Source organism: Oreochromis aureus, linkage group 16 (assembly GCF_013358895.1).
Source record: "Oreochromis aureus strain Israel breed Guangdong linkage group 16, ZZ_aureus, whole genome shotgun sequence".
Lineage (NCBI taxonomy): Eukaryota > Metazoa > Chordata > Actinopteri > Cichliformes > Cichlidae > Oreochromis > Oreochromis aureus.
In genome coordinates, this window is record NC_052957.1 from 765388 (window position 1) to 778587 (window position 13200).

The 13200-nt window shown below is 42.5% G+C and overlaps 1 protein-coding gene across 1 annotated transcript in view; it reads left to right on the top strand.

Annotated features, from left to right (window-relative positions):
- mylka (myosin, light chain kinase a) overlaps nt 1–7295 on the top strand; it is a 52849-nt gene extending 45554 nt beyond the window's left edge. The window contains exons 28-35 of the mRNA XM_031748972.2: nt 1144–1361; nt 1477–1600; nt 1691–1843; nt 2026–2149; nt 2477–2567; nt 3019–3147; nt 3279–3391; nt 4155–7295. Coding sequence (XP_031604832.1) covers nt 1144–1361; nt 1477–1600; nt 1691–1843; nt 2026–2149; nt 2477–2567; nt 3019–3147; nt 3279–3391; nt 4155–4286 — 1084 coding nt within the window. The 3' untranslated portion in view covers nt 4287–7295. The remainder of the gene's footprint in view (nt 1–1143; nt 1362–1476; nt 1601–1690; nt 1844–2025; nt 2150–2476; nt 2568–3018; nt 3148–3278; nt 3392–4154) is intronic.
- Nucleotides 7296–13200: the final 5905 nt, after the last annotated feature.

Here is a 13200-nt window from a genome sequence, read left to right on the forward strand (position 1 = left end):
TGTTCGGTACATAGATTTAAAACGTGACCGGTCTCTGAGCTGTAAACGGACTTGAGATATTTTGGCTTCACAAAATGTCAGAAAATAAGTTTTTGAGCAGACATGAGAGGGATTTGAGGGCAGCTATTTCCTCTGTTGATTTTAGAGCTGATGAAGCAGCGGCACCAAACTCTCTTTTTGTTTTTCGTAAAACTGTTCAGCTGCTGAAATTTTCAGCTGAACTCTTCCATGAGTGTCTAATTTGTAGTGGCCTTCATAATTTGTCGTAATCACGGGAAACGTTCAGTGTTTATTACAGAATGTTTCCTCAGATAAACAATCTAAATGAAGTAAACAGCGACTATCTGCTGCCATCATCCAAACTGATGGAGAGCAGGAAACGAGACATTTACCGTCAGACTCTGGTTTTGTTTTTTATCCGCCCTCTGAGATCTGATAACATTTTCTCAGCAGCTTCATTACTGCGACAGCCTCGTTACAGAAATATAGTTTCATCTTCTAACCCTCAAGAAAAGAAAAACATCTTTCGTACATGTCCACACGGTGGCGCTGTTAAAGGCTGTAGACAAAATGATAGAGATTTGGACCATGTTTAATATCTCTGGATTTAGTTGTTTGTTTGTTTTTAATATAAATATATTCAGTTTACTGTGATTAAATAAAGTAAAACATCTGAGAAAAAAATGATGTCAAAGCTGTTACAGTTATTAAGTCAAATTTAGTTGTGGAGGTGCTTTAGGTTCATTTTAACGTCAGTCTGGTTTAGTTCCTCCCAGAAGCAAAGATAAGACATCAGAGCCTTTCTGTCTACAGTTACAGAGCAGAGCATTAAAACTCTAAAACATTGCTTCTGTTGTTCCCATCTTTGCCTGTGGGGGCAGTGTTTCTGCAGTTACGGCTATGTGCCTGTCTTGATGTCTTGATGCATGCTCAGTCATCCAGGTAAGGACCCACCTGTCACTTGAGTGAGTGACGAAACGTTTCTCCCACTATAAACGCTTCATCCAGATGAACACAAGCAACTTTTTTGGATTGTATTGCAACGTACTGACAAATAATACAAGGTTTGAAATGATAAATAACTTAACACCATGTGTTCTGTTGTAATTTAAGCAAAGACCTCCTCTCTTGCTTTTTCTACAGGATCTCAGGCGGGGAGCTGTTTGAGCGGATCATTGATGAAGACTTTGAGCTGACGGAGAGAGAGGTGATCAAATACATGCTGCAGATCATTGATGGGGTCAACTTCATCCACAAACAGGGCATCGTGCACCTCGACCTCAAACCAGAGAACATCATGTGCATCAACAAGACTGGCAGCAAAATCAAACTCATTGACTTCGGCCTCGCCAGACGGCTAGGTAACCTTAAACTTAATCTCTGGTTTTCATTGAGTTCTGTTAGACGGGTGTGGAATGACAGTCCGGCAGATAAACAGTTCATCTGTCATCACATGGCCGATTCTTCCTCCCACAGAAAACGCAGGAACTCTGAAGGTTTTGTTCGGGACTCCAGAGTTTGTGGCTCCAGAGGTCATCAACTACGAACCCATCAGCTATCCCACCGACATGTGGAGCATAGGAGTCATCTGTTATATACTGTTAGTGCAGAGCTGCCTGCTACAATCTGTGCATGGTTTGTTTTGGCTTGATTTAGTTTGGCTGATGTTGTCCTGGGTTTGTCCTCTCAGGCTGAGTGGTCTGTCTCCCTTTATGGGCGACAATGACAACGAGACTCTGTCCAATGTGACCTCAGCCACCTGGGACTTTGAGGACGAAGCCTTCGATGAAATTTCTGACAATGCCAAAGACTTCATTACCAAACTGCTGAAAAAAGACATGAAGTAAGACCTAGTGTATCATCCTGTCTTTAGTGTGTTATATGAAACCATATTAGTAGGTAAACTGTGCTGGAAAAACTGAGAATCAGGAGCTGAAAGTCTTATGTAAGAGTAAGTGTGCCAGTATAAATAATCCTGAAGTCAGTGTATCCAGCTCATGTAAAGTGTTCCCGATCCATCTCCAGGGCTCGGCTGTCCTGCGCGCAGTGTTTCGAACACCCCTGGCTGAAACAGGACACGAACACCATGAAGGCCAAGAAGCTCTCCAAGGAGAGGATGAAGAAGTACATCCTGAGGAGGAAGTGGCAGGTAAACATGAGGACAGACAGAGACCCAAGAGTCTCACAGGATAATAAAGATATACTGATTTGTGAATAAATGAGATTTGACGTTGTGTGGTCAAAGTGTCGTAGTGTGGAAGTGCAGAGGTCTCCGTTCACATGTACAACTAATTTTTGTTTGGGGTGATGTTCATGAAAGCCCTTTATTTTCCCATTTGTTGCCCGTTTTCAAGCCAAAATATTTTCAAATAGATGTTTTTATGTTTTTTCACTGGTAGTTGGACCGATATCACCCAGCCTCAGTCCCTGCATCTGTCTTTGTATTTGTGTTGTGAATCTTTCTTCTTCTTTGTAGAAAACGGGTCATGCTGTTCGAGCCATCGGCAGATTGTCATCCATGGCCATGATGGCTGGAGTCAGCGCTAAGAAAGGCTCCCCCACTGAAGGTAGAAAGACCAGAACAGAAAGCAGCATCAGTTCTGTGCCAGTCTCTGACAGACTGCCAACAGTTACAAAGGCCCACGTCTATTGTTGGAAAGACCTTCGGTCTGAGATTCCTGCTCCTCTCTACAGTCTCTTCACGTGTCTGTGTCACAGTCTGTCCACAGACACAGTAATTATGTCCTCGATGAAGGGGTGTGTGTTTAAATGTGATTGTGAGTACCAAAAATTGGCATGGGTTGGGGACCAACAGTCACTTTTGGGGACCAAATGCTGGTCCCCACAAACCTTGAGGCATTTTTGAGACTCAGAATGTTGTTTTAAAGTTACAGTTAGGTTATGTTTATGTTTAGGCTAAAGGTCAGGCTTTCATTTTTAAGGTAAGGGGCTGGGAAAGCATTATGTCAATTTAATGTCCTCACTAAGATGTGAAAACTAGCATGTGTGTGTTTTCAGAGGATAACCAGTTCCTGGAGTGTTTAGAGTACGAGCAGAAAACCGAGTGTAAGCCGACGTTCAGCACTGTCATCAAAGATGTGGAGGTGGTGGAGGGCAGCGCTGCTCGCTTTGACTGCAAGATAGAAGGTACGACGATTTTTACAGCCCAAACCTGATGAAGGGTCTGATTAAGCATTCATCTTAATGATTCTTCCTTCTACTAACAACTGAATAGCAAACGTGGTTTTTAATGAAGAAAGAAACGGTTGCTGTTGCAGGTTATCCTGATCCAGAGGTGGTGTGGTACAAAGACGACCAGCCCATCAAAGAGACCCGACACTTCCAGATCGACTACGATGAGGAAGGAAACTGCAGTCTAGTCATTTCAGAGGTCAGAGGTCATCTAAATCTTAAGCAGCCTCGTACTGAAATGCATTAGATTGGTGATATACTGATATACTGACTTCAGCCTAAGTATGGACTGAGCCTGGTGTTGGGCTGTAACTATCGATTAGATTAGTTATCGAGTATTCTGCTGATTATACCGTCCACCATGTAACTGTTGTACTGTATCTTCTGGATGAGGTAGAGTTCGCGTGTTTGTGTTTTTCTGCACGTGTGCATACCTTCATGTTTAAGTTTGCATGTGAGTGAGTGAGTTTGTGGCGGCTGCAACGAAGGACAGCGAGCAGATGAGGACTGTGGAGTTTGTCCTGTGCTGTGATGAAAACAAGACATCATTATGGAAAGACATTCATTAACATCAGTAATAATTCAGTGTCTAGCCTAACAGCCCCAGGCAGTGCCTCTTTGTTTTGCTGGCCCAACCTTTTATATTTTTTAATTATCAGCACAGTCTTATTGAAATTTAATGTTATTTCACTTAAATCTGATGTAATTTAAAGCAATTAAAACCTTTAGGTGTCTCTTAGAATACAACATAACACAGAAACATGCTGACATCAATATTAAATTCAGTGAATTCAAACAATCGTGTCATCTGCATCATCATATTGATGATAATGAAAATCTTACTTTTCTTCTGTTTTGTCTTTGTTAAGTGAAATCATCTAACATGAAACATGAAGCAGAATTAATGTGATAGGTTATAATTAAGGTAACAAGTGATTCATATCTGTTGTATAAATCTGCAGGTCTCAGGAGACGATGATGCCAAGTACACAGTGAAGGCCGTTAACAGTCTGGGGGAGGCGACCTGCACTGCCGAGCTGCTGGTGGAGGTGATGGCTGGAGAGGAGGAAGAGGAGGAAGAAGAGGAGGAGTAAAGGAGCGACTGTCTGGACTCCCACAGGGAGAGGAGGAGGCAACAATGAGCAACAATCTCTCCTACTCAACCTGTTGGACCTGAGCAGGAAACTTACCCACAGATAAGGTTCTGATTGGAGGACAGGTGGGGAATATTTGCCACACCTGTCCTCACATGCAGAAGGTTTCCATTCTGATTAAACTGCGTTTGGTTTTTAGTGAGCAGGGCAGCACTTACGTTTGAAGTACTGAGCATGTGCAGAGCTGCAGCCAGGTTAGATTCTTTTTTTTTAATGAGGCTTTGTTGTGTTTCTGTTTTTTTAATAATGAGTCGTGATCTTAAAGTTTTAGCCTCCCAGGATCATTGGAGTAAATGGATGAAGTGATTTAATGTCCTGAGCGTTAAAAATATTTAACGATAAATAATCAGCGTGGTTCTTACACTGCGTGTGTTTCTGATGTCAGATTATATATTTTTCTCAGGCTCAGGATGTTAAATCTGTGTGGGTGTGGCTTATTGATCCGTGTGGGGAACAATATAAGAACTTTGTGGTAAACACTCACTGAATGTTGATACTTTTTTAAACTGCCCGCTTCAGCCTCGCACCATACTGTGCTAAACCACACCTCCTTCAGACAGGCAGAACACAAGCTCCGCCCTCTCAGCGTCCATGGACTCATGCCTGTGATTTTCTGTCTTTTCTGAGAAATGATTTGATGTTTGATGATCGACGCACACACACACACACACACACACACACACACACACACACACACACACACACACAGTGATGGTTTCTTGCTGTTCCACAGGCAGAAACATGATGCTCGCTGTCACACAGCAGCTGTGTTACTGCAACACTCTGCCAGTGATGTTTGATACAATTATTCACAGATTCCTAAATAATATGTGAGAATACGGGCAGAAAGCCTGGACTGTGTTTCAGTTCTGTTTGACACAAACGTCGACCGAGAGTGCGTTCTAATCCCAGTCCTTATAAACACGCTTATATTTTAAAGACTCGTGGCAGCTCTAGTTCCTGCAGCTGAAGTCAACCATGAGGTCGTGCATGTGAGACCCACTCCCTGTGGGAGTCCAAGGGAGGGAGAAGATGAGGCAGTTGGTGGAGAGCAGGAAGGCGGAGATGAGCCGAATACTCACAGAGCTGCGTCACAGTGGAGGGCGAACTGTGAATAAAAGCTGCTGGTGCACGACCGCTGAAGGCAAGAAGTCATTTATCGTGTTAGTGCTGAAGCTAGGCCAGCCAAAATGATACTGATCAATCATCCAATCATCCGTGTTAAAGAGGACCTCTTCGATTTTTCCTTCCACTGACGCGCTATCAGGGTTTCAAGTTTGTGACCAGCAGGCGTGTAAAAACACATCAGCGTGCTCTGGTTCACAAACCAATGTTCTTTTTTACTGCCGCCACACTGAGCTGATCTCATCTCATCACTCATTTCTATACACAGCTGCCCCTCTGCAGGCTTCCAGAAGTTAGCCTGTCAGAAGTGCTTTTAGGGAGGGAGGCCTTAAAGAAACAGGAGGTGACAGAGCTGCGCCGCGGCCCAGTGTAAGCTGAAGAAGGATTATTATGAACTGTGAATCTTGCAGATCATACAGAGCTGGAAAGGAGTAGAAAAGGTCCACTTTTTGATTCTTAGTCGGAGCTCAGTAAACACTTTGCCCCAGAGGATTTCTGGGTAATGAAGTCCTTCAGTTGTGTCACCAGATGCCTCGACACTGACGTGAGCAGCTCTGTGAGTAAGAGGCTGAGGATGCCGATGCGTTCGGCTGAGAAACGCTGAATCTGTCAGCTCGGCTCTTTTCTTCTGTTTGAGCACTTTTCTTTCTTTTCTTTCTATTTGTGACTTTGACAGCAGGCTTCAACAAAAGACATCAGGGGGCTAAAATCCACTCGGCCTTATGCTGTGAGCCTTAAAGCGTCGTCACTCTGAACAGCAGCCCGAGTGATTTTTTTATCTGCTGACGTCTGTCATACCGAGGGACAAAACCTGCTGCGAGCTCCGACAACGAGCTGAGAGGATTTTGCCTCGGTGTCAACCAATGAAAGGAACATTTAGTCCCACAGATAAGAGAAGATCTAACCATAAATTCAACAGTAATCTGATTTTTTACAATTTAAGATTTGAACCTTTTTTCATGAGCTGCAGATATAATCGTACTTATCTCACTATGTCATTTTATCCTGTAAATGATTCATATTTTTGCCTGAATGCAGGATTTTTGACCAGATACATCTCCACGTATTATGAGCTCAGCCAAAATCAGATTATATAAATATTTCTGCAAATTTGTTGTTTCCATCTGCAAAAGTTAAAGATCTCTACACTTATCATAAAGTATTCTGATTAATAACATAACGAAAGAGTCTACATCAGAGACGCCTTAAAGATGTAAATATCTTTCCGACCTGCCGAGGCTTCATGTTTGATTGTGCAGCACAGTCCTGACAGCAGCCAGCAGATAAACGCGTGTGAGCATGCGGCGGCGTCTCCGGCTGATTTTCGTGCCTCTTCGTCAAAGTCGTGACTTTTGTTGCACATTCCAGCTGTTTGCTTGTTGGTGAATCCACTTCTTTAAGCTTTACGGCCTCGTTAAGTTTCAGTCTGAAACCAAAGACGTGTTTTGAAAAGTCACCGGTGTGTTTGTGTGTGATTTTGTCTCGATGATGTTTTGACCTGTTTGTGTGTTTGGTGGTTTGTTTCCAGAATGTTTTATTTTTAGATTATTTAATGCACAGATTTATTATTATTATCTTTTGAGCATCTGTCTTCTTAAAGGTGTCGCCTGCACTTAATGTTGTTCACGGTTATTAAACCCTCCTCACCTCAGACCAGCAGTGACTTCACTCTTAGGCTGATTGTTTTTGTATTAGATGTATGTAGATTATATTTCTCTAATTTTTATAAATATATATCAGTTTGATGAACTGCAGATGACATGTATGAGAACACTACGACTGTAGTTACTCACAGATACCAAATAAATTTTTATCACAAAACCAGATTGTTGTGGTTTGTTCAGGGTTGAAGACTTTTGTTGTTGCAATAAAAACTGTTTCTTTCCATGGATACAGACAAGAGTCTGTAAGACATTTTAAAATATCTGCGTATATAGACAGAAATAAAACTGTTTAAAGCATGAACACTTTCTAAACCTTTTAACAGAACACATTACATAGAAGGTTTAAAGATATTTAGAGACTCTGAATTAACTCATTTTTATTTCCAAACCCCTTAGAGTCCCACACGTGGGATATTTTGTCCTCTGCATTTAACCCATTCACTCAGTGAAGCAGTGGGCAGCCACCAATCCAGCAACCGGGGGGCAGTATGTAGAGGCGGTACCTTGCTCAAGGTTACCTCAGGGTAGCCGTTCGGTGGAACCACCGACCTTCCTATTCTAGCAACCACTCTACCTACTGAGCTATCGCTACCCCTCATGAATGATCTCAAGTTTTTTGGGAAAATCTTGAGATCAGTGTTACATCAAAGCCTGATTACTGCAAGACGTGTCTGACAAAGATCTCAGCACATCATGTGACGAGGAACAAAGTCAGTGACATCGATCAGTCTGGAAAAAGTTACAGAGACATTTCTGAGGCTGTGGGACTCCAGAGAACCACAGCGAGAGCCGTTAACCACAACAGTGCTGAATCTTCACTGCAGTGACCGGCCTAACAAAATGAGTCCATCAGCCAAGTTTATAACTGTAACTAAGTTTAAGAATATAATCCACCCACTGTTATCATCTTCAATGCCCTGTACCAACATAGAGCAGAGCAGCTATCTGAACGCTACTCCAACAGAGGTCGATTATCTTGTTAATAATTTTACCTCCTCACTACGTACGACTCTGGATACTGTAGCTCCTGTGAAAACTAAGGCCTCAAATCCAAAGTCCCTGACTCCGTGGTATAATTCTCAAACACGTAGCCTAAAGCAGATAACTCGTAAGCTGGAGAGGAAATGGCGTGTCACAAATTTAGAGGATCATCATTTAGCCTGGAGAAATAGTTTGCTGCTTTATAAGAAAGCCCTCCGCAAAGCCATAACATCTTACTATTCGTCACTGATGGAAGAAAATAAGAACAACCCCAGGTTTCTCTTCAGCACTGTAGCCAGGCTGACAAACAGTCAGAGCTCTACTGAGCCAACCATCCCTTTAACGTTAACTAGTAATGACTTCATGAACTTCTTCACAAATAAAATTTTAATCATTAGAGAAAAAATTACCAATAATCATCCCACAGATGTAATATTATCTACAGCTACTTTTAGTACCATTGATGTTAAGTTAGACTCTTTTTCTCCAATTGATCTTTCTGAGTTAACTTCAATAATTACTTCCTCCAAACCATCAACGTGTCTTTTAGACCCCATTCCTACAAAACTGCTCAAAGAAGTCCTGCCATTAATTAATGCTTCAATCTTAAATATGATCAACCTATCTCTAATAATCGGCTATGTACCACAGGCCTTCAAGCTGGCTGTAGTTAAACCTTTACTTAAAAAGCATCTCTAGACCCAGCTGTCTTAGCTAATTATAGGCCAATCTCCAACCTTCCTTTCATATCAAACATCCTTGAAAGAGTAGTTGTCAAACAGCTAACAGATCATCTGCAGAGGAATGGCTTATTTGCTTCTCATTTCTGATAAAACTAAAATTGTTTTACTCAGCCCTAAAAATCTTACTTACTTGTTGTTCCTAGAGTATTTAAAAGTAGAATGGGAGGCAGAGCCTTCAGTTTTCAGGCCCCTCTTCTGTGGAACCAGCTTCCAGTTTGGATTCAGGAGACAGACACTATCTCTACTTTCAAGATTAGGCTTCAAACTTTCCAGAATGACCATAAAGTGCCCAGCCACCATCTCACCATGGTCCTGTCTGATGGAGCTCAGAGTGCTTCTGGGAGTCTTTAGGGCTGCACTTAAGGTGAAGAAACATTTCAAAGATTATGAAATTGAAATCTCATGTGCACAACTTCAGATATCAGCAAAGAGTTTTAATAATTATGTAAATACTTGCACTTTTCCTTTTCTAATAATAACAGAACAGTAAATGGTCTGACCGGTGAGTGCAGAAAGGATTCTGAGGGACAGGGGAGCTGTGGACACGTGGACAACATGTCAGACACAAAATCCATTTTTATCATTTATTACTATCAAACATGATCACGAAACAGTAAAGCATTAGATGGAAAAATACTGCTGTTTGTTTTTGTATTGAATGGATCCACTTGCTATGTGTGCCTGTGAGCCCAGGAGAGGGAAGGTCAGAGGTCAAAGAGGTATAAACATGAGGTGATGATGTAACAGTGTTTGTGTTGCAGTTTGTCCTGAGAGACGGACTAACAAGCTGCTGCTCCTAATGAGAGGCCATTAACCAGGTGCTCTCAGGTGAGCTCATTAACTGTGACAAACACTGACCAGCAGCCAAAACGCACACACACATGCACACACACGAGAGACGATTGGACTTCTTAAGTTGACAAAACTTGATAGTCGAGTCCGTCTATTGTAGTTTCAAATCAAACTGATAAAGTTCAGCAGATGTTTGTTGAATTTGTTTTGTGCTCAGTGTTCTGAGCTGACGATGACTCCAGCTGTTCCCTTACGCTGATGAAGCCACAGAATAAATCTGAACTTTTTCAGACACATTTGCATTTGGCACATTTTTAATGTTAAACTTAGGTTAACTTTGAGTTTGCTTAGTTCCCAAAGTGTTTTTGTCACGGCTGCCGAGGCGAGCCGTGTGGTGTTGGAGGAAAAGGAGGACCCAAAATGCAGGCAGTGACTGATGATTCGAGTGACGTTTATTTACAAATGGTGGAGTGGCAAAAAACAGGCAGTGAGGGAAGAGAGTTAACAGAACAACCTAAACTGGGAAAACTAAATAACAAACCAGAGAACATACGAACGGGGTGAGAGGCAGAGAGCCGCAGATGAGGAGCAGGACACCGTGGAACACAGACGAACCGGCAACAGGCAGGAGAACACACAGGGCTTAAATACACACACCAGTAATCAGGGGATGAGAAACAGGAGGGCAACACAGCTGGGAGAAATCAGAGCTGACGGGACAGGGGAAACGTAAACTGAACACACTCACATCAGATGGAGACCTTCACAATAAAACAGGAAACTCAGACACAGAACCAGACAAGACACTGAACTAAACAGACAGATTCACAAACAGACAGTGTGACACCATAGACAGACAGAGGGAACACAGAGAAGCGGGGGCAGGCAGGCAAAGAACAGAAACCTAAAAAATGGCAAATCACAACAGAATACATACTCGGAATGAACAAAAGCATAAGGAAACACAAAACACTGAGTCGGCAGGCTCAGGACCGTGACAGTTTTATTCCTTATTTCAACATAGTTTTAGTTTAAAAATTTTCACCATCAGTTTAGCTCAAGTCAGTTTCAGAGTTAGAATTTTTTATTATTTATATTTATTTGTCATGACCCTGTGCCTTCTCGGCTGTCTCTGTATGGCTACAAGTATGTTGCGTCTCTCTTTCTCTCCTCCTGCACACTGCGCTCTACCGGGGCGGAGTCATGACGACTCCACTCCACGACTTCTCACTCACTATGTGCTAATAGACCTCTCTGCATCGAATCATATCTGTTATTAATCTCTCTCTCTCTTCCACAGCATGTCTTTCATCCTGTTTTCCTTCTTTCACCCCAACCGGTCGCAGCAGATGGCCCCGCCCCTCCCTGAGCCTGGTTCTGCCGGAGGTTTCTTCCTGTTAAAAGGGAGTTTTTCCTTCCCACTGTCGCCAAAGTGCTTGCTCATAGGGGGTCATATGATTGTTGGGTTTTTCTCTGTATTTATTATTGTAGGATCTACTGTACAATATAAAGCACCTTGAGGCGACTTTTGTTGTGATTTGGCGCTATATAAATAAAATTGAATTGAATTGAATTGAATCCAGCCCCTGGCTCGGACACCTGCGAATAATCATCTCATCACCACGCTCACTTCTTAAGGCGGCGGCTGAGAGAGCTTCTTCGCTGGATTATTGTGTAACACTCGTTAGTGTCACTACTAGTTGAGCTTTCTTCTCAAGTTTCTTTGTGCTGCAGCTTACCTGTTCTTTCCCTCCGTGCCAGATTCTCGCCAGCCAGAGGACCACCAGTGGGTGAGCTAATAACCGGAGCCCGAGCCAACCTGAGCCTCTGTAGGATTGTGTACATAGCCCCTTCCCTTCTCGTTCCTGTGTCCCCTGGAGACCCTCTCCTTGTTCTCCCCTCACCTGTATATATTCGCACCTGGAGTGTGTGTGTGTAAATAAATTGTGAACTCTAGTGACGGTCTGCCTCCGAGTCTCTCCTGAGCCTGACATTATTAGAGGCACGATTGAAGGACCATGGGCCTTCAAAACATTCAGTTACATTTAATTTTTTTTATATAGCACCAAATCATTGTAAGGTCTTGTAACCCTACAAAAATAGAAAGAAAACAGAGGAAAAACCCAACAATCATATGACCCCCTATGAGCAAGCACTTTGGCGACAGGGAGAAGGATTTACTCCCTTTTAACAGGAAGAAACCTCCGGCAGAACCAGGCTCAGGGAGGGGCGGGGCCATGTGCTGTGATTGGTTGGGGTGAGAGAAGGAAAACAGGATAAAGACATGCTGTGGAAGAGAGACAGAGATTAATAACAAGTATGATTCAATGCAGAGAGGTCTATTAACACATAGTGAGTGAAGAAGAAACACCCAGTGCATCATGGGAATTAGCAGCCTACACCTATCACAGCATAACTAAGGGAGGATTAGGATTAGGATAAGACTCTGCCTCCCATTCTACTTTTAAATACTCTAGGGAGACAGTAGATGCTAAAAATGACAGCCTCAACATCGCATTTAATCTGTTATTAGACTCAATTGGCTTCTCTCAAAATGTAAAAGAACCCACCCACCACTTTAATCACACTCTAGATCTTGTTTTAACATATGGCATAGAAACTGAACATTTAACAGTGTTTCCTGAAAACCCTCTGCTGTCTGATCATTTCCTGATAACATTTACATTTACAATAATTGATTACACAGCAGTGGAGAGTCGACTTTATCACAGTAGATGTCTTTCTGAAAACGCTGTAACTAAGTTTAAGAATATAATCCACCCACTGTTATCATCTTCAATGCCCTGTACCAACATAGAGCAGAGCAGCTACCCCAGGTTTCTCTTCAGCACTGTAGCCAGGCTGACAAACAGTCGGAGCTCTGTTAAGCCATCTCCGTATTTTTGTTCACCTATAGGTAATGTTGGCTATGACACCTTTGGCCACACTGACCACAGGGGCCTGACGAGTTACGGGTTTTTCAAGGGTGTGGAACCAGGTCTCGAATTCAGTGATCCTGGCCTCCAGTGCCACAGCCTAAAGGAGGCTGAGGAGTAACTAAACATCTCACTGTGTGGTAGAGTATCACTGTTCAAACACAGAGTGGTGTTTTTGTGAAGTTCATGTTTGTAGCCAATTTAATTTATAACTTATAAAAAACTTCTTATGTCATAGTGTAATCATCACATGCTTCATACAAAGCACACTCTCTGTTGAGTCACTCGCTAATTATATTCACAGTATTCACTCACTGTGTCTTTAGGGTTTCGCTAGCTTAGCTTAGCTCGTAGCCAGCTAGCTAGCAGTATGGCCTCTTCACCTGCCCCTCCTGCACTTCTCAGATTAAACTGCTTCGCCTCACTTCTCACTATCAAGCAGTGTTGGGTAAGTTACTTTAAATTAGTAACTTAGTTACATTACTAGTTACTTCCATCAAAAGTAACTCAGTTACTTCAAGTTACTCGTTACTTTAAAAGTAACTAGTTACTAGGGAAAGTAACTTTGGTTTTACTCAGAATTCTCTTGTTAATGTGTTGCTTCCGTAACTGG